Below are 24,799 nucleotides of genomic sequence, written 5' to 3'. Positions count from 1 at the left end.
TGGCACTTCAGGCAAACTTTACAGGACAGTTTACGGGACAGTTTCCCGGACACAACAGATTAAGCATAGTCCTGGACTAAATAACATTTTCAGTCTACATTGAATATGTCATTTTAGTCTAGGATAAGGCTTAATCTGTTTTCGGGAAACCAGCCCGACATTGTTTAAAAAAGATCACATCATGCATATTTACATCCTCTGAATTACAATGCCTTTAAAAAGTTATGACAGTGATGAGAAGTGATTAAACCTTGGGCCATCTGAACAAGTATTGATCAAATTAGTCTGAAACCTAAAGATATCTGCATAATTAAGATTGTTACGTCTTAGAAAGTAAGTTTATTAATATAAGATCACAACTAGATAAGAAATAAAAACATGATTTTCTTGATCACACTGTTCTTCCAGTGCCTGCAGGTGGCTTGCTAAAGGTGTGAAAAGATGAACTGAAAGTTCACACTTTGATTGAGCGCTGTGTTGCTAGAAATGTGCATCCTGTGAGGTGTTCATAAAGACAATGAGCACTTCTAATCTTGCCATTTTGAGGACGACATTCAGTCAGACAGTCTCTCAGACAACATGGCCGCTGCAACTCTTCTGCTACTGCTGGTCACTCTCCTGCCCGCTCTGGGGCTCACTGGTAAGGCCTAACATGACCTTTGACCTCCACTCACTCTTGGGTTGGAGAGAAGAAAGGGGTTAAGTTGATCTTCTTACTTTTGAATACTCTCTTAGGATCTCTATTCTATTATCTAAAGGATTCTTGTTCTGTAAATATCTTTTTAAATGTATCTTCAGTATTGATATTGTGATGGTTCCCAGCTTTAAAATGTAACATGACTCCAGGGTTGCAACAACTGACTTTCAATAACTAATAAGATAATTAATTCCAGTATTTTCCAGTTCCTTGAACTGTGTAGCCCAAAGTTGCTTATTTGACTTTAATTTGGGTAAATCTCCCTGTGTCTCTTCCAGCCCACCAGGACTCTGGCATAGTGAACGGAAAAGAGGCCAAACCACACTCCAAACCCTACATGGTCTCTGTGCAGGCGAAAGAGGCACACCAATGTGGGGGGTTCCTCGTGTCTGAGAACTTTGTGATGACAGCAGCCCATTGCTACACATGGTAACGGTCTCATGCTATTGATTGTGCTGAGAAAATGACAGGTTTATCAAACCAGATCTTGAGCTACTAAGGACAAGTAATTTGAGGGTTATCTGAGAAAAAAAACAAACAGAAAAACGATTGTTTTGTTTTGTACTCCTCAGGGGTGTGAAGCTGACAGTTGTGGTGGGTGCTCACGACCTTACAAGACAGGAAAGCAGTGCTCACAGGATTAATGTGAAATATTACCACATCCACCCTGGTTACGAGCCCAAGACGCACAAAAACGACATCATGCTGTTGCAGGTACAGGCTAGTATATGATCTGGGAAGTATTTAAGTGCAGACATTACTTACAATAAACTCTGAAAGGCCGTAGATCTAATCAAACACAATACAAAATGTATATACAGTATAAAATGTGTGAACTCTAATAAGCATCATTTCATATCCATGATAATAATTTAGCTGACGCTTTTGTCCAAAGCGACTTACATTGCAGTGAGTGCATACATTCAGTATACATGGCCATAGTGGGAATCAAACCCCCAACCTAAGCGTTGTTAGCGCCATGCTCTACCAACTGAGCCACAGAGGACTTGAATATTGTGTTATTACAATGTGTTGTATGTCATTTCCATATCAGCGTATTCAATAATGCATTGCATACTCTAGAATCTAACCACAGTCATGTCCTCGAAATCCAGCTGGAGAAAGCCATCCCAAAAAGCCAGGATGTGAAGCCGATCCTTCTCCCGAAGAAAGACAAGGACATCAAGGCCAAGTCAGTGTGCAACGTGGCAGGTTGGGGAGCCACCACCACCAAGGGCCCTGCAAGCGCTCGCCTTCTGGAGGCCAATGTCACCGTTGTGGACAGAAACACCTGCCTAAAATTCTGGAAGTCGCCTAAGGATTTACCCCCCTCTACGATATGTACTGGTGGTAATAAGGCTGACAACAGAGGCATTTGTAAGGTACAGACCTACTGTAATCTGCTCATCCTCCTTTAGAATACATTTAAGAAATGACATGCTCTGCAAGTGGAGAGTAACTTGTGAACAGTATTATGGTGTAGTGATATATTTATTTCTACGTCTTTCCGTCATTCACTGCAGGGAGATTCAGGCAGCCCTTTGGTGTGTAAGGGGACAGCGGTGGGTGTTGCGTCCTTCCACAAAAAGGGGAACTGCGACCAACCAGAGGCACCCAACGTCTACACCAATGTCGCAAAGTGTCTTGTCTGGATCAAAGGCATCATGGGACGCAAATAAGGCACCAATTGAGTGATTAATAAACCTAACTTTTCAAATGCTTTCAATAAGTGTGTGTGTGTGTATGTGTGTGTGTGTGTGTGTGTGTGTGTGTGTGTGTGCATGCGCGTGTGTGCATGTCTGCTTGTGTGCACTTGTGTGTGTGTGCACGTGTGTGTGTGTGTGCACGTGTGTGTGTGTGTGTGTGCGCATGTGTGTGTGTGCATGTCTGCTTGTGTGCACATGTGTGTGTGTGTGTGTGTGTGCGTGCGTGTGTGTGTGTGTGTGCGTGTGTGTGTGTGCGTGTGTCTGTGTGTGTGCGTGCGTGTACACTTGTGTGAGTCGGCCTCAAGTCATTTCCCATCCTATCTATCTACACGGCAGACGTGGGCTACAGATACATACGAAGACCACGCTATCCTGGTCAGCCACTCACACGCGTCTTTACACAGGTTGTTCTTGCCTAATCATGTGCTTATCATCGTCTTCATCAACAAACACTTGCACATGCAAACATGTGGTCATGACAACAACGTAGGTGTGGTCCCATGAACGCGGCACAATGCTGAGAAACCAAACCTCAACACAGCCTCTGTTACTGGCTGTAAGTTTATATATGGTCTGTATATGTGAGTGGTGAGAAAGACTGAGTCATGCTGTGGGACAGAATGAAAAAACATCACAGATCTCACCATCAACGATCACTTATTACAGCCGTCTCCAAATCAGTCATCACTACACAATCTACAGTGCCCTGCGTAAGCAATGGGACAGTGAAGCATTTTTTCTTCTTTTGGCTCTACACCCCAAAAGTTTGGATTTTAAATCAAACAATTACTGTGAGGGTAAAGTAGAGATTCTCAGTTTTTATTTGATGGCATTTGTGTACATATCAATTTCACCATTCAGAAATTACAACACTTTTTATGCATAGTCCCCCTATTTCAGGGTACCCGAAAGTGACACTTGACTGGTGTTTCTGGTTTGTTAGATGTGTCCCGTCACATCATTTGTGCAGTCATAAGAGAACGCTCAATGTCTAGTATTGATTCTACGCTTTGTGTTTGCCTTTGGAGTCTGCTATTGGTGTCTGTGAACATGAGGACCAAAGAGACATCAATGAAAGTCAGAGAAACCATTACGAGGCTGAAATATCAGAAATAATAATAAATATCAGAAATAAAGACAAAACCTAATATATCTTTCTATCTATATCTATCTATCTATCTATCTATCTATCTATCTATCTATCTATCTATCTATCTATCTATCTGTCTATCTATCTATCTATCTATCTATCTATCTATCTATCTGTCTGTCTGTCTGTCTGTCTATCTATCTATCTATCTATCTATCTATCTATCTATATCTATCTATCTATCTATCTATCTATCTATCTATCTATCTATCTATCTATCTATCTATCTATCTACCTATCTATCTATCTATCTATCTATCTATCTATCTATCTGTCTGTCTGTCTATCTATCTATCTATATCTATCTATCTATCTATCTGTCTATCTATCTATCTATCTATCTATCTATCTATCTATCTATCTATCTATCTATATCTATATATATATACATATCCACAACACAAAATACTGTATATAGGACCTATCAGCATAGGCCTAACAATTAGGGACAATTGCTAAAAAATAAGGTGATATTGCAGCAGGATGCCACATCAACTCAGCTATAATCGATGTGATTGGGCCAAGAGTTAAATGCAGAGACCTAGTTTCCCACAGAAAGTGACCACACAGGCACATGATGATGTATGAGACCTGAAAACCACATTTCTAACTACAGCTATGATCGCCAGCCCCCTGTCTGGTGTATATATAAAGGAGCGTATGCAGGTAAACCAAGTAGTATGTTTGACAAATCTTCCAAGCATGATGAACAGGCATACCGTGCGCAACATTCTGCTTGCTGTTGTTCTGGGCCACCTAGGTCACACTGGTAAGTCCTTCTCTAGATTGTAGGACTATGGACACAAATGAATTATATCTAGTAATGTTGTTTGGTTCTTACTGGTTGATGTACATGTTGTTATACAGTTGCATTTGGAAGCCAAATCATCAATGGGAAAATAGCTGGGAGAAATGAGCTGAAGTTCATGGCGTCTGTGCAGAACGATGGGAAACATAAATGTGGAGGATTCCTGATCAGTGAGGACTTTGTGCTTACGGCCGCACACTGCAACTACAGGTGACCCATGTCTGCTCTTCTTCAATGGCCTAAGACAATAACGTTTGCATAAAATGTGCTTACAGTACATCAGTGTCAACTGAAATTCTTAATGCTAGAGCTTCCTTAAAACCCGTCAGACTAAGAACCACGAATTGATTTACTCCTCTTTTTCTTTTAGCAATATGAGTGTGATTCTTGGTACCCACAACATAAAGAAAGGCTTGGGGAAAGCTGTGAGACACAACGTGCAGCGTAAATGCAAACACGAGTCATATAAAGAAGCCAAGAATGGCAATGACATCATGCTTCTGAAGGTATAGAGATAATATATCTATCTACTGAATCTGATTCAACACAATTCATATTATATGCATACAAATGTAGCAAGTGATAAAAAAGTTACAAAATAAAAAATAAAAAATAAATAAATCCCACAGCAAGTAGAAAGTGGTCCTAGCTTTTGCTTATCTTTGACCTACTAATGATTTCTCAATTTTAAATGTGTGTTCCAGCTGTCTCGGAAAGCTAAATTAAGCAAATCGGTGACAAAAGTGGCAATCCCAACCCGGGACAAGGTCTTCAAAGCGAACACAAAGTGTGTTGTGGCTGGTTGGGGGCTGAATACAACAGGCGGTAGAACTGAGGATGACCTCAGAGTGGTGGGTGTGGCTGCCATTGACCTGAACGTCTGTAAGAAGCAATGGTCACAACATGTCAATCTGCAACTTCCTGCCAATGTCATCTGTGCAGGTGGATATGGGACCAAGAATGGCGCATGTCAGGTTTGTTCATAGTACTTGCTGTCTTCTGGGGGGGGGGGCAGGGGGAGACAATGTCGTTGGAAAACTAGCATGATGTTGAATCATACATCTAAACCATATAGCGTTAGTTTCTCGGACAGACTAGTCCTGGATTAAAAGCCATATTCAATTAAGATTCTCTCACACTTTCAATAAATAATGTTGAAAGTGTTTTATAGTCCAGATGAAGTAGGCGTTTATCTGGCGTTTACCCTAATGAATGTGATTGGGTAATATTTTATGGCTGATTTACTGTTCACTGTTTGAATCTCTTACAGGGCGATTCTGGGGGTCCTCTGGTATGCAGTGGAGTGGCAGTGGGCATTGTCTCGTTCAACATGCGCAACAACTGTGACTATCCAAACATACCCAATGTTTACACTCAGATTTCAAAGTTCTTACCCTGGATTAAAAAGGTCCTGAAAAAGAAATCATGTTAGGATTATTAATGACTGAATGATTGTCATTTGTTTTTCCAGGGTTCTGTCTGCAGCTAAAATGTGCTTTTAGGTTTTACTGACACATACTGTACACATACAGTAATTTAGTCTGCTGTTAAATATCTTTGTATTGGGAAAAAGTTATGTTGAAACAATGTATGCAACAATATGTAGGCCGCAAGCACTATCTTGCATTGTAAGGAAAATAAACGTGCTTAATAACAAAAGTGGGTGAAATTCTTCTCGTGATGAGGTTGGTGAAGTATGACTTGGTGAAATATTTCACCAAGTTTGGGGGGCATTTAATGTTTGTTGCCCTCAAACAATGTTGTCTAATCTTGTCTAATCATAATTCTTCTTATCAATGCCATTATCAATAAATGCTTGTACATGGAAACATGTGGTCAAGACGAGAAGCTCTGAGAAACCAAACCTCACCACAGCCTTTGTTCCAGGCTCATGTTGACTGTGGTCTGTACTTCTGAGTGTATCATGCTGTGAACATCTCACCATGAAAGGAAACACTAGACCATCAAAGATGGCTCATTACAAAAGTTAAAATCTGATCTTAGAGACTTGTCATTTGAGAGGCTATTAGTGACTTTCACCTTATTGTAATCCTCATTCAATCACCAGGTCACCATACAGACCAGTGGAGGCTGGTGGAAGTAGAAATCGGAGGACGGGCTCAACGTAATGCATGGAACGAAATGAGGAATGGTATCAAACACAGGTTGCATGTATTACAATGAGCCTGTCCTACGATTTCTACCTCCACCAGCCTCCCATGATACAGATGGTCGAACACTTTTAAAGTGCATGTAGACAGTAGACCTACTTACAGTTGCCTGAGATGTCTGTCTCTCATCTAGACAAACCTAACTAGGTTGATGCTGTCTTTAACCTCATTTGGAAACTTCTTATCCACCGCATACCTAACCATGAACAACTAGAGGTTTTATAAACTATGGCCACACGCTTAATACCTCAGCAAAAACACCTGTCTCATTTTCCCAGTGGCCGTGCACCAGTTTTTGCACAAGCTAAGTGTAAACGTATTTTTTCAGAATTAAAAGGTGAGGAGGTTATCATTCATTGCAAAGGCATGTACTGTTCCATAAGTCTATTTAATATCATATAGCATCACATTTTCATATATAGTCTAAGTGATAGAATAATAATTGATTTTACTATGACAGAAATGTGGTGGTGACATAGGTCTGTTTTTTTTTTCTTCCCCCAATTAGCAGACGCTTTTATCCGAAGCGAAGTACAGTACCAGTCAAAAGTTTGGACACACCTTCTCATTCAATGGTTTTTCTTGATTTTTTATTATTTTCTACATTGTAGATTAATATTAAAGACATCAAAACGATGAAGGAACATATTAATTATGTAGTAAACAAAAGAGTGTTAAACAAACCAGAATATGTTTTATATTTTAGATTCTTCAAAGTAGCCACCTTTTGCTTTGATGACAGCTTTGCACACTCTTGGCAAGGTGTGTCCAAACTTTTGACTGGTACTGTATATCTACTGTATATTCTGTTTAGCAATAATATGTTAGCATTTTAAATGCATTTTCTCTATCTGCAGTAGAAGCATCATTGATAGATTTCCTGCTCTGAAATATGGCTTTAATGGCCTCATTATAAAGCATTCAATATTATAAAACAGTGTCTCTTCATATTTTATGAAAAGATTGTAAGTATTGCACAATGTTTGGGTGATTTGTTATGTTTGTTCCCACAAGTAGAATATATTGTCTCATCATAATGCTTCTTAGCATTGCCATTATCATCACCTTAGTGGTGGAACAAGCTTCCCACTGCTGTCAGGACTGCAGAGTCACTACCCATCTTCTGCCGTAGACAAAAGACACATCTCTTCAGGCTACATCTTGACTGTCCCTCCTGAAGACCTCTTCACCCCCCACTACCCCTACTGTAAATAATAAAAATAAAAAATAAAAAAGTAATCCTTTCTTCTTCTAGCATTGTGACTGCCAATGCCTAGTCCTAGCATAGATTTGATTTTATTGTTTTAAATGTTTTTATGATGACTGAGGGAAGATGATTCACTTACTTGTGTAAATGCACTTGCTGTAAGTTGCTTTGGATAAAGGCATCTGTTAAATGTCAAAAATGCAAATGTAAATGTAAATGCCATTGTCAACACATGCACATGGAAATGTGGTCAAGACAACATAGCTTTAGTTTCATAAAGGCGACACAATGTTGAGAAACCAAACCTCACCACAGCCCCTGTTCCGAGCTCTAAGTGATGTTCACTGTGGTCTGTATATCTGAGTCTGAGTGGTGAGAAAAACTAAGACATGGTGTGAACATCTCATTTACATTTAATCAAACCATAAAAAGAACACAAGACCATCAAAGATCTCACCATCAAAGACGACATATTAGAAAAGTCTCCAAATCAATAGCAAGGGAAACCAATTCTAAAGCTTTCACTTATGATTACGATTGCCTGGACTACACTGTGCCACTGTAACTATACAGCTCCATAAACTACAGTTAGACTAATTCAACAGAAGCATGGTATAAATAATCACGCAAGGTAGCCAAATGAAAAGTGAAGCTGTATGGAACTGTCTATAAGGCCCTGGGATTAATCTGTCTTGTTAATCAACTCTTAACACAATTGCATGAACAATAAAGTGCATCTCCTTGATCTGACACAGATCTAGACAGAGCATAGGGGGTTCACTCTAAGAAGACCACTCCCTCTCCACCACCAGTTATAGTGCTGATCTTCTAGTGACTAGGTGAATGTGGTGGTGTCTTCGGTTTGGTGTGAGAAGAAGGGTTTATAAAGACGCTCCACACTTCTGATCACACTCTGAGGAAAGACTTGTGCTTTCTAGGGATCTACTGTATATTCTGTTGAGCAACAATATGTTAGTATTTTAAATGCATCTTCTCTATCTGCAGTAAAAGCATCATTGATAGATTTCCTGCTCTGAAATACTGTATGACCTTAATGATACCACAGGCCTCATTATAATTCAGTATTATAAAACAGTGTCTCTTCACATTTTATTAAAAGTTTGCATGCTGAAATTTAATACAGTTTGAACATTATTAATGAGACCTCTTTGTTACATAAGCAATATAGAGAATTCAGTCATTGAACAGTAACCATAGCCCAAAGTTGCTTCTTTGACTTTAATTTGGGTAAATCTCCATAGTAGTGAATGGAAAAGAGGCCAAACCACACTCCAAACCCTACATGGTCTCTGTGCAGGAGAACGAGGCACACCAATGTGGGGGGTTCCTCGTGTCTGAGAACTTTGTGATGACAGCAGCCCATTGCTACACATGGTAACGGTCTTATACTGTTGATCTTGCTGAGAAAACGACAGGTTTATCAAACCAAAAAGTGTAATACATATTGAGATACTAAGACATAATATGCTTTATCTGTGAAAAATACCAACTTGCTATGTATTTTATACTCTTAATAAAGTTTGTGCATGGTTTCTGATGGGAAAGATGTTCAACTAAGGTCATGAGGCATTTCTCAGTCAAAGTCTTCAAGAATCAATGGCTATAAATCACATTCATCATTTAAAAGTCCAAAAATGTACAAACTAATTCCAGATTGCCCCTCTAGTGCCTTATCTTGCATTCTAAGGAAAATAAACATGAGTTTAAAAACTAAAATGGGTGAAATCGTTCTTGTGAAAAGGTCAAAGTATAGCACAGGTGGCATGTAATGTTTGTTACCCCGTACAGTAGAACATCTTGCAGGCTATTCAAATTTAAACAAGAAAAATATGTTACTGTTTGCTACTGTACTGTTTAGCAAATAATGTTACACTGTTATAACACACAGAATAACTCTCTTCGGTTTCCCAGCAATTTCATAACTGCTTGTGGCAGCCTCTAATTTCACAAGTGTCCCCTCTGACACCACAAACATGGAACCTCCGTGAAGCTGCAACCAAGGCCAGTATTAACGTTGATCAAGTTGGCACACTGATTGATAAAGTTGGCCGGTTGTGTAGTAAGCTACGTGCCATGTTTCAAGAAGTCAAACAGTTAGGTAGGATACAGTTGAGGAGAAATAGGTACCATGGCAGGCCAAACTGTGGAGCAAGGGGTTTATAGTTCCTTAATAGTGTATTATACGGGTTGATAAAATAAGCATCGTGATTGGCCGAGAGGTGTTCAAAGCCGTGATTTAATAATAATAATGTCACGGTTAAATCACCTATTAAGATATTCCTACACTGCAGTAGATTTGTGTATCACGTTCCCTTGACAACGTTTGTAGTTTTGGGAACTATATTTCTCAGCGCAGCGCAGAAACCACCCACAATCCACCACAAAATAAATACTTAAAGCTTTGTTTTCTTGTCACAATTTTCAGATTTGTTGTTTTCTGATCTGGTGTGTATTCTATTGTTGTAGATAAAACTTCAAGGTTCCAGGTACAGTACCAGTCAAACGTTTGGACACACCTTGCCAAGAGTGTGCAAAGCTGTCATCAAAGCAAAAGGTGGCTACTGTGAAGAATCTAAAATATAAACCATATTCTGGTTTGTTTAACACTTTTTTGTTTACTACATAATTCCATATGTGTTCCTTCATAGTTTTGATGTCTTCAATATTAATCTACAATGTCGAAAATAATTTTAAAAAAAATAAAGAAAAACCATTGAATGAGAAGGTGTGTCCAAACTTTTGAATGGCACTGTACATCGATACCCCAACACAGCCCTACACAATGGCGCCAAAATGTTGTAATATTGCAACTATCTTACATCAAAGAATATTTCAAGCAACACTTAACACCACAGTGCCACAATGGCTATATTGTAACCAATGTTTATGTGGCAACAATGAGAAAAACAATATTGGGAAACATCGCCATATGTGGAGAATGTTAACACCCTCCCTCTGTTCATTTATAACCAAGAGGTACCTTGTGCCATTTGACCAACCACCATGGCAATCCGCTTAGTGGTGCTGCTCATTGCTCTGAATGGTAAGGATTCCTTCAAATTAATTCAATTATAATTTACTAACTGCCATCACTAGTCACTGCACTGATAAAAGCACTTCTCTACCACGCATAAGCTCTATGTTGTATTTGGCAGCAATTATAGAACTCAATATAAAATGTAGGCTACAGTTTGTATAGGCTATAGTAGTTTATAGACTATGCTCTGATTCTAATGGCAATGCTTGGCTATAGGGTAAAGCTGTGTGTGACATTCTTCCTATACTATGTTCAAAGGCATTGATGGATACAAGGTGGGTATCGTTGGTGGCAGAGAGGCAGCTCGCAACTCACGGCCCTATATGGCCTCCTTACAAACCCGAGGGCAGCACATCTGTGGAGGAGTACTGGTGAGAGAGGACTTTGTGATGACAGCTGCACACTGTGATGGGTGAGACTTCCCTGTGACTATGGGGCAGTTTCCCAGATACAGATTAAGCCTAATCCTAGAGAAAATTACACTTTTAATGGGGATTATTCATTGAAAACACTTCAAAGTCTAGGATTAGGACTAAGGCTTAATCAAGGTCCGGGAAACCGTCCCTCAGAGTAATTACACTAATAGTATTTCCCTCTGTAAACTCTTCCATTATGTTTGTTTTCAGGCGATACACGGTGGTTCTTGGGGCTCACTCATTAGAAGAGGATGAAGCTGCGCAACAGCGATTTTCTATCGCTCGATACATTCCACACCCCGCGTTCAGTGAACTCGAGAACGACATCCAGCTTCTCAAGGTAAGTGACTCCAGCCTAATGTTCCATGAAAAACACCCCATGGGTTAATGCATTAAATAACATAGGCTGCCTACCTATTATATAATGCACAACTACTAAGACCACATTTGCCAAGATTACACTGTAGTTACATCGTAGTAATTGAAAGACATATGATGTAATGCATGGTTGGAATTACAGGGGGGCCAGACCCCACATAACAAAACAGGGCCCCTCAATAAGAGTTCAAACCAATGTAAAATTCAAACCCTAATATATTGTTCTGTATGTTGATTCTTACTAGCTGAGTAGGAGGGCCAACCTGTCCACTGCGGTCCAGCTGATCCCTCTGTTGTCAGAGCGGGTGTCTGGGGGCAGCCAGTGCACCACCGCAGGCTGGGGGTTGATAAATGACTTCGGTGCCCTCCCAGACACGCTGCAGGAGGTCAACGCCACCGTAATCACTCGCACGGAGTGTCGCAACCGGTGGGGAAACATCCCCATCTCCAATCGCATGGTGTGCGCAACCGGCCCCAACGCTTTCCAAGGCTTCTGCTCGGTAGGCTACAACCGTAGGCTGTAACACGGAATTATACTACAGTTAGTGGTGAAATTGGGGGAAGGGGGGTGGGGGTGGGGGTGGGGGGTCTTTATTTCAACATTCGATTTGCCCCTGGACCCTGGTTCACCACTATACAGTGACTATACAGTGCATGTGACCATGGGCTGAATGACTGCTGTCTTGTACATTTGTTTAGTATATATTGTATATTCTTTAGTATTGTATATTTTACATTGGTTGGCATTCTGCGGACAGCAAAGCAAGAATTTTGTTGTACAGTGAAACATGTTTTCTACTGTGCATATGATAATAAACACTTTGAATCTTGAATCTTTGTAATACTACTAAATACAACTTTAGGCTATATTACTACATGACACTACATTTATAGCATAGGCTATTACTGCATATTCTCTTTACATTACAATGTACAACAAATCGTTTTTTCCCCCCATCAAAAAGAACAGTGAGCTGATGCACTGTGTTTTCTGTTGCAGGGGGATTCAGGCGGTCCATTGGTGTGTAATGGCCAGTCAGCAGGAATCGTGTCCTTCTCTGGAAGGAGATGCGCCAATCCTGCTACACCTGATGTGTACACACGTGTGGCCTCCTACTCTGCATGGATTCAAGAAGTTTTAAGTCGCAATTAGAGCAATTAATCAGAGTTTTGTGCATATGCTATTTCCAAAGGCCATCACTGTTCAATTTACATAAACTGTACCTGTGATCTGTGCTCTGAGACTCATTCATTATGATTCATTATGATTTATTTTAGATCTGGCTTACCACATAAGGCTTAGCAAAGCTGAGACCTTTCCTTAAGGGGGTTTTACAATCTTACAATCTGCTATTGCTTGTTCCAAATTTGTAAGAATTCATATTAAATCTGATGGTTAATACCAGTTTCTGTGTCTCATTCTGGGAGATTTGATTTTACTGCAGGTCCATGTAATCACAATAAGCCAATGTGTAGTCTCTCTTGACTCAGCTCGCCTATGTGTGGTTGGATCACCTAATTACAGTTTCAACACGAGACAGTGGCACAGTTCAATTTGCCACTAGCCTATGGGGTTACCTTTGCTCTGGAATGACTGGTTCTGTCCCTACTCAGTGAATGAAACTTGAGGTCATCATAACGACACCAATTCCCATTGTTCATTGCGCTCAGATTCACCTCACTGTCTACGGTCATTACTACCAAGGGTTCATGGGGGCTGTAGTTTTTTCTCCCATGGACGTATCCTCCCATTTTCCATAGGTTTCGCGAGGTTTGCATGGGCGGTAGTGAGCACTTCTCTGCAGGAAGAATCGAATAATTCTGGCATGAAATTCGTGTACAGGTAATTTGATAATTGTGGAAAATAATATAGGCCATCTACTTATAGGTGCTTTCCCGCGAACATGTAAACCAATGTTTGCATTTGTGTACCGAATAAGAGCATTGTGGAGTTGATAAAGGCAAGAATTATTGATAACCTATTACGATCAAACAGTGCTTGTGGCGCGTATTGTCTGTGTCTCAACGGCAGGGAATGATCCATCTAACTGTTTGATGATTCAATACAGTAGGCCTATCAAAGCTTACGTTACAGTTATTGCAGTTGTTACAATCATTGCGACGAAATCAAATAGGCTACTGTAGGCTACTGTGCATGTTTGTCTGATACAGCGGTGGTGGCTGACGTACTGTATCTTGAAGTTCAATACCAAGCCAGAGCATTATTGCTATGAAGTAGTACAGTCTGACTCTATATAGATTGTTGGGTGATCCTGATTATTGCCAGTTGTCTATGGTTTGAATATTCAGAATTATTGACATATTCTAAATAATGAAATGTGGTTGGCTGTAAAAACCGCAGCGTTTTTCTTCCTTTTGAAATAATGTGTATTACAGCCAGTGACCTCCATGGTTGGATGTGTAATGCATACAAGGAAATAACCAGGAAGTTATTCAGTCATGCTAAGCCATTGGCTGCTCTGGTTGTCAGTCTCAGTGTACAGCACAGTGTCTTTCTCTCTTTCTAAAAATGGCTGTTTCTCTCTCTCTCTCTCTCCTAACAAATGAGCATTTTCCCTCTTTTAAATCCCTCAGCAGTATTTGAATTTCTGGAGGTATGTCCAAGAAGAGGGGCAGGTATGTGGAAACATGTACCCTGTATGTATGATTCTGTCATCATCACATGTGCATACACATTTTATATTTACCTCAGTGCAGTTGGTGGTGTTCATGCTCTTGGTGTGTGAATGACAGCAGCCTGAAATTGGGTTCAAGTTCCTTGCAACCACTCCTCCTCCTCGCTGGCATTATGAGAGTCATGATCTGGTGGTGGAAGCAAGCGTACCACATTTCACTGTTATTAATCCCTGATACTGATCACAGGATTCTGTGGGTGTAATTTCCAGTAGAGTAGGCCTAACGGCTGTCATTCTAGTTCACTACTGTCATTGTGAAACCTTGGTAAACAACATTATAGTTCACTACTGTCATCGTAAAACCTTGGTAAACAACATTATAGTTCACTACTGTCATCGTAAAACCTTGGTAAACAACATTATAGTTCACTACTGTCATTGTGAAACCTTGGTAAACAACATTATAGTTCACTACTGTCATTGTGAAACCTTGGTAAACAACATTATAGTTCACTACTGTCATTGTGAAACCTTGGTAAACAACATTATAGTTCACTACTGTCATTGTGAAACCTTGGTAAACAACATTATAGTTCACTACTGTCATCGTAAAACCTTGGTAAACAAACACGTAAGTCTAATACAGAACAATGAATATAGGCTGCAATAATACTTACATTTACGCCATTTAGCAGACGCCTTTATCCAAAGCGACTTACAGCAAATACATATTGTTGTTTGTTATGCTTGTTTTTAAAATTAAATTATTATATAGATAGTATAGAAACACTCTCTCTCTCTCTCTCTCTCTCTCTTCGTTGTAAAACATTGCTGAAGAGTGATGGTGTACTGTATGAGTGTTAACCTGTTTTATTGTGACATCACTTCCCAGGAAGCGGAGTAGTGGGGAGCTAAGTGACACAGTGACCCCTGACCCCAACTGTATCCTGGGCGTCCGGATCCAGCACAACTGGAGGGAGAAGGGCAACCAGAGCAAATGGAAGGGCACTGTTCTGGACCGCCTCAGTGTCAACCCCTCACTCTTCATGGTCAAGTACGACGGCTTCGACTGCGTCTACGGCATCGAGCTGTTCAAGGATGAAAGGGTGTCCAACCTACAGGTCCTCACGGAGAAAGTTGGTGAGTATTGTTGTGACTGGTTCCCTTCTTGTTGACAAGAAAGTAACTCTGGACTATTAAGATACATGAGTTCACCTTAGCATAATTTACACCGTAGGCTAGAACTGAGCTGAACTATACTGGGTTGGCCTGGTTATGCATCCACCATATTTGCTGAAACAGTGCTTGAGAGGAAAATGAAAATGGAAATATTCAAGCCTGCACAGTATGGATTGGGTCATCCCTGACTATAGTATTATAAAGCCTCCCTTTTGTCTCTGCCTTCAACCCCTTACCACCCTACCACACACACACACACACACACACAATGCACTGACAGTGTAATTTATAATTATTTTAAATTATTCTAATTTATAGTGTACATGCCCCATACCCATTTCACAGCGTCTAGCCCCATTGCCACTTAGCCTCGCACAGCCTACAACATGTATTGTTTTATTGTTCTATTTTGTAAATGTGTTATTGCTATTTTGTTAATATTTTGCTATTTGTACATTTTTTGTTAATATTTGCTTGTATATTGTTTTGGGGTTTTTTATGTCCCACGCACCAACCTCACCAAGTTAATTTCCTGTATGTGAAAATATACTTGGCCAAATAAAAAAATTGAAAATAATTCTGATTCTGAATTCTGATTCTGTGTCTGTCCGCTACAGTCAACAACAAGATCAAGGTTCCTCATGGGGCAGAGGAGCTGGTGGGCAAAGCGGTGGAGCACCTTTTTGAGAAAGAAGATGGCGAGAAGAATGAGTGGAGAGGCATGGTCCTCTCCAGGGCTCCTATAATGACTAACTGGTATTACATCACCTATGAGAAGGACCCAGTGCTGTACATGTACCAGCTGTGGGATGACTATGCTGACGGGGACCTGAGGATCTTGCCTGAAGCAGGTACAGTAATCAACACCATCATTCTCAGTGGCCGCTTTCTCTGGACACTGATTGAGTCTATCCCTAGGTTTAAAAAAAAAAAAAACATCTTCAACGTAGCGTCTGCATTGTGTGATTTAGTCCAGGATTTGGCTGAATCTGCGTCTAGAAAACGTCCCCTTACACCAGCCCTGCACTGGCACGTAGCGTCTCAAATAGACCCTGTTTCTATTTGAGACGCAGGGGAAAACAGGTGCTTGCAGTCACACGGGAGTGATGTGGCTGGAATTACAGATAGAATGGGAGCGTTAACACATTTTGTCTCTCTCGCTATGTCGCTGGCGCACGTGTGCAGCTGTGTAGTTTCATTGTTAGTCTTGGCCATAGTGTATTGAGCCTTATATAACACTGGTACTTATGTGGTCCTCTGTGGCTCAGTTGGTAGAGCATGGCGCTAACAACGCTTAGGTTGTGGGTTCGATTCCCGCTGGGACCATATATGCTGAAATGTATGCACTCTGCAATGTAAGTCGCTTTGGATAAAAGTGTCAGCTAAATGGCATATTATATTGTATATATATATATATTACTTATCCGCTGTTGTTACTTAGATACATTATGAATGTTTCTAGTATATATGAATATAATATACAAGAGTGTTGATAAAAGATAAATAATGCGTGATATGGCTACTGAAGTTATTCATCCTCTCCGTCCTCTTCCTTCTCTCCAGAAAATAAGCACTTGCTCCCAGCCGACCGGAAGCCCGGCGAGGAGACGGAGAGCCTAGTGGGGAAGCAGGTTGAGTATGTTACTGACAAAGGTGTCAAGAGAACAGGCCTGGTGATCTACCAAGTCCCCGCCAAGCCCTCTGTCTACTACATCAAATACGACGATGACTTTCACATCCACGTCTACGACCTGGTCAAGACCACCTAGAAGGACCCCTTTTTAAACTCACTCCATCGCTTACTCCAACGTTTATACTTCTCATTTCTCTCTCTCTCTCTCTCTCTCTCTCTCTCTCTCTCTATCTCTCTCTCTCTCTCTCTCTCAAGGCCCTGGAGGGTTTAACAGATATGCTTTATCATTCAGAAAGTGCAATCTCTTGTCCTGTATGTGTGGTCCGCACAGCACAGCAGAACTGTAGCAATGCTATGCTAGACCACTAGGAGGAGGGTGGGAAACTACTGTACATGTGAAAGGACCTCTTTAACCCTCTTCACTTCTTTGCTGTGTTTCCTCTACCATTGTACAGATGGGCCGGTCCCCACCCCCCACCCCCCCCCTCCACCTGAAAGAGTTTGGCTTCTACCTGGTTTCAATTGACACTTTTGGTGCCTGGATGTTGCTCTAATTCAGCCCTAATTAGCGCCCTGCCTGAACAATAGCCTAGGGGAAACACTTATTTTTTGGTAACCCCATTTGGTTCTTGTGCTGCAAGGTAGAGTCACATCTAGGACAGTTCAGGAGTGCACTTGTCCAACAACTATAGACATATAATGTTATTGTTTCCAATTCCATTTCAGTTCAGTCAATTCAGGGGATTTTTCAAAATTGCAATCCATTATTTTTCAATGAGGAGTTTGTACTTTTTGAATTGGAATTGTTATTCGCTTCCTCTTTTGACTGATCAGAAATGGTATTGGCCCAAACTCTTGTTTTCTCCCACATACTGAAACTCACTTAGCTTTTATTAAAAGCAGGCTGAATGACACATTTATAACATAGCTGCCCTTAATAGCCATTTGTATTTGGTCTTTGAATGACAGAATAGCATGATGTACAGTATAGATGAATAATTCATAGAGTAGTTTAAACTGTTAGGTCCAGTGAAATGTTCCAAAGCTTTTCAAAGTGAAATGCAGTAATCTATGATGGTGCCCCTGAAATCATCAACATCAAAATCTGTATTTGTTTACGGTATGTGCAGCTGTGTTTATTTATTAATGTGTAAATTCATTGACAATCATTCCTTAATGAAGCCACAGCACTATAATAGGACTTGTGTCCCTGGGTTGCACTGGCCTAAGAATAAATACATCACCCACAGTATTGATTGATTTACAGGCCTAGCAGGTATACTGACGGACCCATCTCTGTTTTGAACATGCAGTATCCTCATCTGAAAATTGACAACTGCTTAAAAAGATCACAGTGAGAAACTTTCGAGAGGAGAGCACTCTTCAAAAACAAGTCTAATGAATATCAACCATGCTCAGCATTCCGACACCATCAGACTGTAGGATTATCACAGTGACGTGAGTATAACAGAGGCCTGGAGCCAGATACAATTGTGTTCCTTTTCACTGCTTCATTCCAGAACAAAGTGAAATGGAGCAAAATCATGTCCGGTCCCAGGCTAGTAGAACAGAGGCAGGGCGATAAATTCATATCTTGAGTCAAATACAAACAAGCCCCCGAGCATCATAAAAGTGCCTTCAGGCTTATAATGTTGCCATACTGTTGCTAACTGTTCACAATTCCTTGTAGTTGGCCACTATTGGGTCAGTATTAAGAAAAATGTGTCAATTCATGCGTTTCAAGGGTTATTTGCTATTGTCAGTTTATATTAGAGGATTTGAGGATTTGTGCAATGTTTTGGAGTTAATGCAGTATAAGCATACTTTTACCAATATAACATTCATGACCAGTGATTAGTCTCATTCATGGTTGATATTGTAGGGTGCACTTTAAATTACACATATACAGTCAATGTATGCTGCTGATGTGGTCCATTTTGCCTTTTTTCCCCCAACATGCTTTTTTTTGTGTAAGAAGGAGTGGTATATTGCAGCAAAGACATAGATGCTAAATCAAACGCATGGAGAAAAGAAAACAGTTGTAACACAGTTATAAAACAGTGATAACACATACAGTATTTAATCTGTAATTTTTGTGTAGTGTATTGTAATGTACGCTGTTGTGATTACGTGCATTTTTTTGTAAATACTTCATTGAAATTTATGCTTTTAAGTCAATCTGTGTTGTGTGATGCAACACACTCAATGACACAGACACGTAGTTACTGCCATACAAAACTGTCTTTGTTGACAAGAAGAAAACAACTCAAAAAATTTAAATACGAATAGATAGTTCATCTGGAAATATCACAGTGAAGTTCAGAAAAAAACAGCATTGAACATTTTCCTGGCTCTGGTCCCTAACTGGTAATAACTAAACATGTACAGTACTTTTAATCACACTGTACAGACGTTGGAATCATTTTATCCCAGCCAGGTCATTCCAAACTCCAGTCCAGAATCTGTCTCCTCTCACTCTCACAGCTCCAGGGCATTCAGTGTATTCCTTAGTTACACAGTGCATTGGACTGTGGTGTACATACTGTAACGTTGATACTATTTACTATCAGATTGCATGCTCCACTTGAATGCAGTCTTGAAGGCATTCAGGCTTTTTGGTTCATTATGACAGTTGCAGAGGAGGAGAAATCTCTGGCAGAATTGTGACTATTATTGCTGCCCACTTTTACCTTAATTTAAAAATGTTTATTCAGAAAATGTGACTGTAAAGAAAGAAAAAAAAACTAATTGTCAGTGCTATCTTTGGTACTTCAATCACCACCAGTTGTGCTGTGGTGTGTTTCTATGTATAGTAGAATGAATTCCTAAAGATTGTGTGCACTCTTCTGTTACCTTTCATCTGTCATGGTTTACTCCTCCCAGGTCTGGAGTTGTAGCATTCAAGCACCAACTACTTGTGTCATTATTCTGTCATGAGTAATAAAGTTTTTTTTGCACATTTCTTTCCTCTGCATTTTTATTTAATGAACTACATGTACATTCAGAACAGGTGGATTATGAAGAGTTGTAATTGACAACAATGCAAGCACAGGGGTCAGAGGATGTTGAGGCGTACAGTGTAGTGTATATTTTTATATTTAAGTTAATGTATACAACTAACATAAGTAACAAAGCAATTAATTTCATCCAAATATTCAGCTCATAAGAAAACAAATCATACCAAACATCTGACATGTTTAATAGGTTTATTTTACACTCATAAATGGTGAAATTAAATATATACAAAATAATAGACATTCTTGCTGTATAAAACATGGGAGACGGATGGTATAATGACTGGGGTCAAAGCCAGAACATGCACAATATATTAGTGGTTTTGAGAAATAAAAATTGTTAAATTAACAATTTGTACACACAAAACACATGACACAGCTAAACATGTCCATGGTGGGGGTTATTTTGAAAGGTAGCCTAAAGCCGACTGTAGGGTAATCAAAATAACTTTCAACACAACTGAAAAAACATTTTTGGTTACAGCAGTTTTGCTCAACAACATCAACATTAGGCCTAATTCTTTAGAGGTTATCGTACATGTCCTATTTCAATTACAATGCATTCAAATCAAGCAAGTGACTTTTAAGGAGGGCATTCCTTTTTTTCCCTCAGTGTAGTGGGGATATAAAATACTGGAACTGGCCGTGTCCATCTGAAAGTTTTGATTGCGATTGTGATTGCTGAGACCCATCCAAAACAAGAGTAGATTCTTCAATCTGGTAGTTCTAAGATGTCAAGTTTTCATTTGGTGAGATCTTTTAGGTACTGCATGCCATTGGTGGTGTATTCACACACTCTTGTAGGGGCCACAGAGAGAGCGGATATTGATTGCTGCACCCCTGAAATGAAATGAGACAGATATTAAAGAAACTGCCCCATTACAATAGAACACAGGCTATACCCTGTAATTTAATTGAGAGGACAAAAAAAAAAAAAACTTTAAAAAAAATGTTTTTAATGAAATATATTTCTCCTTTCTCCATAAACCAGCTGTTGATCAGGTTCTTACCAGAGTTCCATGATTCGACTGGGGCGAATGCAAACTTAGGCATAGCTGGGAGCTGAAATAGACAGAACATATATAGTTTAGTGATAAACCCTCTCACACAACACAATTGGCAGTGGATTACACTATATTGCATCACAGGGAAATCATTCTATAATTAATAGATAACATCGTTACCTCCAGACCAAAATACTTCATCCATTCATCCACAGCAGGGGGAATAGCAGCTTTAGCCTTCCCCAGGACCTCTGAGCCCTGTTCACTCCCTCCTAATAGTCCTGAGTCGTAGGCAACATACAGGGCACCTCCTGCAATGGTCACCTTTGTGGCCAATCTGTAAAAGACAAGGGTTAGGACAGTGAGATTACATCAATTAAAAACCATGCACAGGGTGAAACACTATGCTATTATTATGTCAACTGTATATCAAATACACATTCGAAACATCTGCCACATCTGACAACATTTTACGAAGTATAACGTCAAAATTCAAGCCAACATCATAGTTTACTTGACTAGCTAGCTCGCTAAGCAGGCTACCTAAATGTCAACCTGTTCTCATTGGCTTGACAGCTAGTTAGCTAGCTAATGCTTTTGGAAAAGCATGAAAGAGAACACTTACTTAAGAACCGGCAAAAGCTTGGCAGCCATAATGTCCCAATCTAATCAAATGTATAACACAAATATCCTGTGTATGATTTCTTGAAATTAGCTTTTCAGCCAGCATGAAATGAAACAAGCTTGACAACGAGCTAGGTAGCTACATTGAAGGGCAATCCTGTCACCGTAAGGGAGTGTCAATAAAGTTATATTTGAAGACAGAGAGCAGCTGATTCGCAAGAAAACCACAGACAATTATTTTTTATTTTCAATGTATAGTTTCCATGATTGATGATCCTTTATTAAAGCGTAGGTTGTGACTGTAGACGTGTGATGATGAGAGTTTTTTTTCTTTTCTTAATGTGATACAAAGTATGTATAATTGTGTGTGACAATCCTATCAATTTAACCCTGGCTCCGCACACCCCACCCCACCCCACCCCACCACCTCATCCCACCACACCACATCCCGATCGTTGCTTCATGCTCACAGTAATTACATTTCACAACTGTTTATGAATGCAGATTGCAATTGCTGCAAGTAGGCTGCTGAAGGTTGATATGTAGCCTAGTTGAAGACTAGTTTGTCCAGAACTGGTTCAGCCCAGAACTAGAGCTGGAAATAGTATTTATTTATATATGTATATGTTGCTTCATTAGAAAATACGTTTAGCTGCATGAATCCATTGACTACTGAAGTCAGAAGATGAGGGTTTTGTCTAAACTCGTTATAGTTGGTATAGCTGTTTTCTTTGGTGTCTTATGGAGTTCACCCAGATTTGATGCAGGTAAGAGTATATATGTTATGAATGTATCCTACGCTGTTTGTGATCATGTGTCATGAGTTTCCTTTTCCTTGTATTGTCAAAGAACAAATATTGCTGAGATAATACATATTGACAGACCAGGATCCTAAGGAGAATGCAATGTAGCAACAATGTTGCATGGCTGTTAGTAAACCACTCTCTGATGTCATTGATCAACAATGCTAAAGGAAGGCAGGTCTTGACAGAAACATATTTCAGTGGAATTATTATTTATTCTATGGTACATCCTAGTGGAAAACAGGTGTACAATCCTAGTGGGGAGGTTTATTATTTATTGTAAAAAAAAATAAAAAAATAAAAAGTGTGACTGCTCTCGATTTTGCAGCCTGGTATCATTGTGTGTCAAATTGTTTATCAGTTGCCTGACAGGGCTGTCTCTTGTGACCGTGATCTTACAAGAGGATTACTGCATTAGGATCATATGATCCTCAAATCATAAGGAAGACATTAACTGATTCAATTCATCAGGTGCCCTTTTCGCAGTGAGGTTAACTAGTATAAGCATTTGTTGAAATGTTTTGCATTATTCAAGTTCAAGTGACAGTATTTTATGATAGGCTACATATTATATTATATGTTACATAATTGTAATTATATGTTACATAATTGTAATTATATGTTACATAATTGTATGAATGATTGTTTCCCTTTAAATGTCCCTTATCAACCAAGACTGGTGTAAAACATCTTTACTAGGTGAGACAGTATCTGCTGTAAGGAGATAAGCATTATAGGAGATTAGAATGCTAAGATAATATACACTCACCTGCACTTTATTACCAACATTATACCAATACTGGGTAGGGCCTCCCTTTGCTCTCAAAACAGCCTCAATTCTCAACGTGGCGTTGATTCCACAAGATTTTTCAGGTGCACTTTCAAGCTGTGAATCTCTCGTTCTACCACATCCCAAAGGTGTTCTATTGGATTCAGATCTGGTGACTGGGAAGGCCACTGAAGAACACTGAACTCATTGTCATGTTCATGAAACCAGTTTGAGACTTTTGCTTTGTTACATGGTGCATTATCATGCGGTAAGTAGCCATTAGAAGATGGGTAAATTGTGGCCATGAAGGGATGCACATGGTCAGCAACAATACCCAAATAGGCTGTGGCTGTGGTGATTGATTGGTATTAACAGGCCAAAGGTGTGCCAAGAAAACATTCCTCAAACCATTCCACTACCTCCACCAAGAGAAGGTGTACAGGTGTTCCTAATAAAGTGTTAAGTGAGTGTATGTTTCACACACTCAGTAGGTTGTGTATATTATGCACAGTATGGTATCAGTATGGTATCTTGTACAGTATGGTATCTTGTACAGTATGGTATCTTGATAAAGTGGATGAACCTCTGCACACATATTCAGTGCAACATTCAAATCAAATCTTCTGGTTTAACTGGTTTATTGAGCTGTGCAAGTTTCTAACTTAACTGGGTCATTGAGCTATGCTTCCATTCAAACAGAGCAATACACATACAGTAGATAGAGATATGAAGATATGCTCTAGCTGTATTATTGCAGTTGGATGAGTCTGTGTAATGAGACAGTGTAAGTGGGAAGTGAAATATTGAATGGGGTGACGTGGAGCTAGCTGTAGTTATTTTCTCTGAATGACTGTTATCAATGCACATTTAACAGTTTCTGGAGTATAAAGGTAATCCTCATTCACAAAGTGAAAGCATTGCATTTGTTGGTTGCATTACATTCTAACAAGCCTTTGTCCATCAGTCTATAAAGTAGGCTAGGTAGCCTATATGAATTATTTTTTTTGCCATTGTACATGTATAGATAATGTATTATAGGATATATGAGTCATATTCAGATACCTCGAAAATAACGATTCATATCATTCTAGGAGAATACCAGTATTCTGTCCATCATGTTTCAACTACTACTGTCGATGCATTTCTCCCAGTAATAACCAATGAAACGTACTATTTTCTTCACAAAATGAATGACTTCTAATATGTATGGTTTCCACCAGAGTCTCTAAAAGGTGCCAGGGTCCTGATAACAGGTGCCAGTACGGGTATAGGTGAACAAATGGCCTATCACTACTCCCGCATGGGTGCTCAGGTGGTCATCACAGCCAGGAGGGAGAACGTTCTACGGCAGGTCAGTGACCTTGCAATGAGGGGTTGTGTTCTGATGTCATCATCCACAATCAATCGTTATACAGTTATACCTAAAGAGCTACTAGTTTTCCCTCTAAGCCCTGTTTTATAAGTGTTTTATAAATACTTCTTTTTTTTAACAATTTCAATTACGTTTTTAAAAGATAACTGATATAATGATGACAGACTGTATGAT

The 24,799-nt window shown here is 39.7% G+C and overlaps 5 protein-coding genes across 7 annotated transcripts in view; 4 read left to right on the top strand and 1 right to left on the bottom strand.

Moving 5' to 3' along the window:
• Nucleotides 1–554: 554 nt before the first annotated feature.
• LOC310805751 (uncharacterized protein) lies at nucleotides 555–6,020 on the top strand. Its single transcript, XM_083671552.1, has 10 exons — nucleotides 555–640; nucleotides 976–1,126; nucleotides 1,270–1,411; nucleotides 1,813–2,079; nucleotides 2,221–2,374; nucleotides 4,170–4,322; nucleotides 4,421–4,571; nucleotides 4,732–4,867; nucleotides 5,066–5,335; nucleotides 5,632–6,020. The coding sequence occupies exons 1-10, from the start codon at nucleotides 580–582 to the stop codon at nucleotides 5,791–5,793; spliced, it is 1,647 nt and encodes a 548-aa protein (XP_083527678.1). The 5' UTR covers nucleotides 555–579; the 3' UTR covers nucleotides 5,794–6,020.
• Nucleotides 6,021–10,736: 4,716 nt separating this feature from the next.
• LOC310806236 (complement factor D-like) lies at nucleotides 10,737–12,991 on the top strand. The gene is made up of 5 exons (XM_083672279.1): nucleotides 10,737–10,803; nucleotides 11,056–11,209; nucleotides 11,424–11,553; nucleotides 11,837–12,091; nucleotides 12,592–12,991. Exons 1-5 carry the CDS (start codon nucleotides 10,764–10,766, stop codon nucleotides 12,742–12,744), a joined length of 732 nt encoding a protein of 243 aa, XP_083528405.1. The 5' UTR covers nucleotides 10,737–10,763; the 3' UTR covers nucleotides 12,745–12,991.
• Nucleotides 12,992–13,351: 360 nt separating this feature from the next.
• Nucleotides 13,352–19,998, top strand: LOC310805563 (spindlin-1-like). Of its 3 annotated transcripts, none has more exons than XM_083671298.1 (5): nucleotides 13,352–13,434; nucleotides 14,187–14,228; nucleotides 15,120–15,367; nucleotides 16,024–16,257; nucleotides 16,970–19,998. In XM_083671298.1, exons 2-5 carry the CDS (start codon nucleotides 14,209–14,211, stop codon nucleotides 17,173–17,175), a joined length of 708 nt encoding a protein of 235 aa, XP_083527424.1. In that variant the 5' UTR covers nucleotides 13,352–13,434; nucleotides 14,187–14,208; the 3' UTR covers nucleotides 17,176–19,998. The 3 variants fall into 3 exon arrangements, with proteins under 3 accessions (XP_083527424.1, XP_083527426.1, XP_083527425.1); XM_083671299.1 differs by having other exon boundaries at nucleotides 13,397–13,434; nucleotides 14,190–14,228; XM_083671300.1 differs by lacking the exon at nucleotides 14,187–14,228 and having other exon boundaries at nucleotides 13,377–13,434.
• A 233-nt stretch (nucleotides 19,999–20,231) lies between these two features.
• micos13 (mitochondrial contact site and cristae organizing system subunit 13) lies at nucleotides 20,232–21,839 on the bottom strand. The gene is made up of 4 exons (XM_083671297.1): nucleotides 21,683–21,839; nucleotides 21,238–21,394; nucleotides 21,064–21,115; nucleotides 20,232–20,893 (listed from the first exon to the last, which is right to left on the bottom strand). Exons 1-4 carry the CDS (start codon nucleotides 21,709–21,711, stop codon nucleotides 20,796–20,798), a joined length of 336 nt encoding a protein of 111 aa, XP_083527423.1. The 5' UTR covers nucleotides 21,712–21,839; the 3' UTR covers nucleotides 20,232–20,795.
• A 348-nt stretch (nucleotides 21,840–22,187) lies between these two features.
• The window catches only part of hsd11b1la (hydroxysteroid (11-beta) dehydrogenase 1-like a), a 5,275-nt gene continuing 2,663 nt past the window's right edge, over nucleotides 22,188–24,799 (top strand). Inside the window, exons 1-2 of the mRNA XM_083671748.1 lie at nucleotides 22,188–22,448; nucleotides 24,474–24,604. Of these exons, the coding sequence (XP_083527874.1) occupies nucleotides 22,367–22,448; nucleotides 24,474–24,604 (213 nt within the window). The 5' untranslated portion in view covers nucleotides 22,188–22,366. The remainder of the gene's footprint in view (nucleotides 22,449–24,473; nucleotides 24,605–24,799) is intronic.

The sequence above is a fragment of the Argentina silus genome (genome assembly GCF_951799395.1).
Source record: "Argentina silus genome assembly, chromosome: 6".
Classification (NCBI taxonomy): domain Eukaryota; kingdom Metazoa; phylum Chordata; class Actinopteri; order Argentiniformes; family Argentinidae; genus Argentina; species Argentina silus.
This window is presented reverse-complemented; position numbering and strand designations above follow the sequence as displayed.

Coding starts and splice junctions, on each gene's coding strand:
- LOC310805563 (XM_083671298.1), top strand. CDS start 14,209: ATGTCCAAGAAGAGGGGCAG. Junction 14,229..15,119: donor ATGTCCAAGAAGAGGGGCAG/GTATGTGGAAAC, acceptor ATCACTTCCCAG/GAAGCGGAGTAGTGGGGAGC. Junction 16,258..16,969: donor GAGGATCTTGCCTGAAGCAG/GTACAGTAATCA, acceptor CCTTCTCTCCAG/AAAATAAGCACTTGCTCCCA.
- LOC310805751 (XM_083671552.1), top strand. CDS start 580: ATGGCCGCTGCAACTCTTCTGCTACTGCTGGTCACTCTCCTGCCCGCT. Junction 2,080..2,220: donor ACAACAGAGGCATTTGTAAG/GTACAGACCTAC, acceptor CATTCACTGCAG/GGAGATTCAGGCAGCCCTTT. Junction 4,323..4,420: donor GGGCCACCTAGGTCACACTG/GTAAGTCCTTCT, acceptor GTTGTTATACAG/TTGCATTTGGAAGCCAAATC.
- LOC310806236 (XM_083672279.1), top strand. CDS start 10,764: ATGGCAATCCGCTTAGTGGTGCTGCTCATTGCTCTGAATG. Junction 10,804..11,055: donor GCTGCTCATTGCTCTGAATG/GTAAGGATTCCT, acceptor CTATGTTCAAAG/GCATTGATGGATACAAGGTG. Junction 11,210..11,423: donor ACAGCTGCACACTGTGATGG/GTGAGACTTCCC, acceptor GTTTGTTTTCAG/GCGATACACGGTGGTTCTTG.
- micos13 (XM_083671297.1), bottom strand. CDS start 21,711: ATGGCTGCCAAGCTTTTGCCGGTTCTTAA. Junction 21,395..21,682: donor AAGCTTTTGCCGGTTCTTAA/GTAAGTGTTCTC, acceptor TGTCTTTTACAG/ATTGGCCACAAAGGTGACCA. Junction 21,116..21,237: donor TGAAGTATTTTGGTCTGGAG/GTAACGATGTTA, acceptor TGTCTATTTCAG/CTCCCAGCTATGCCTAAGTT.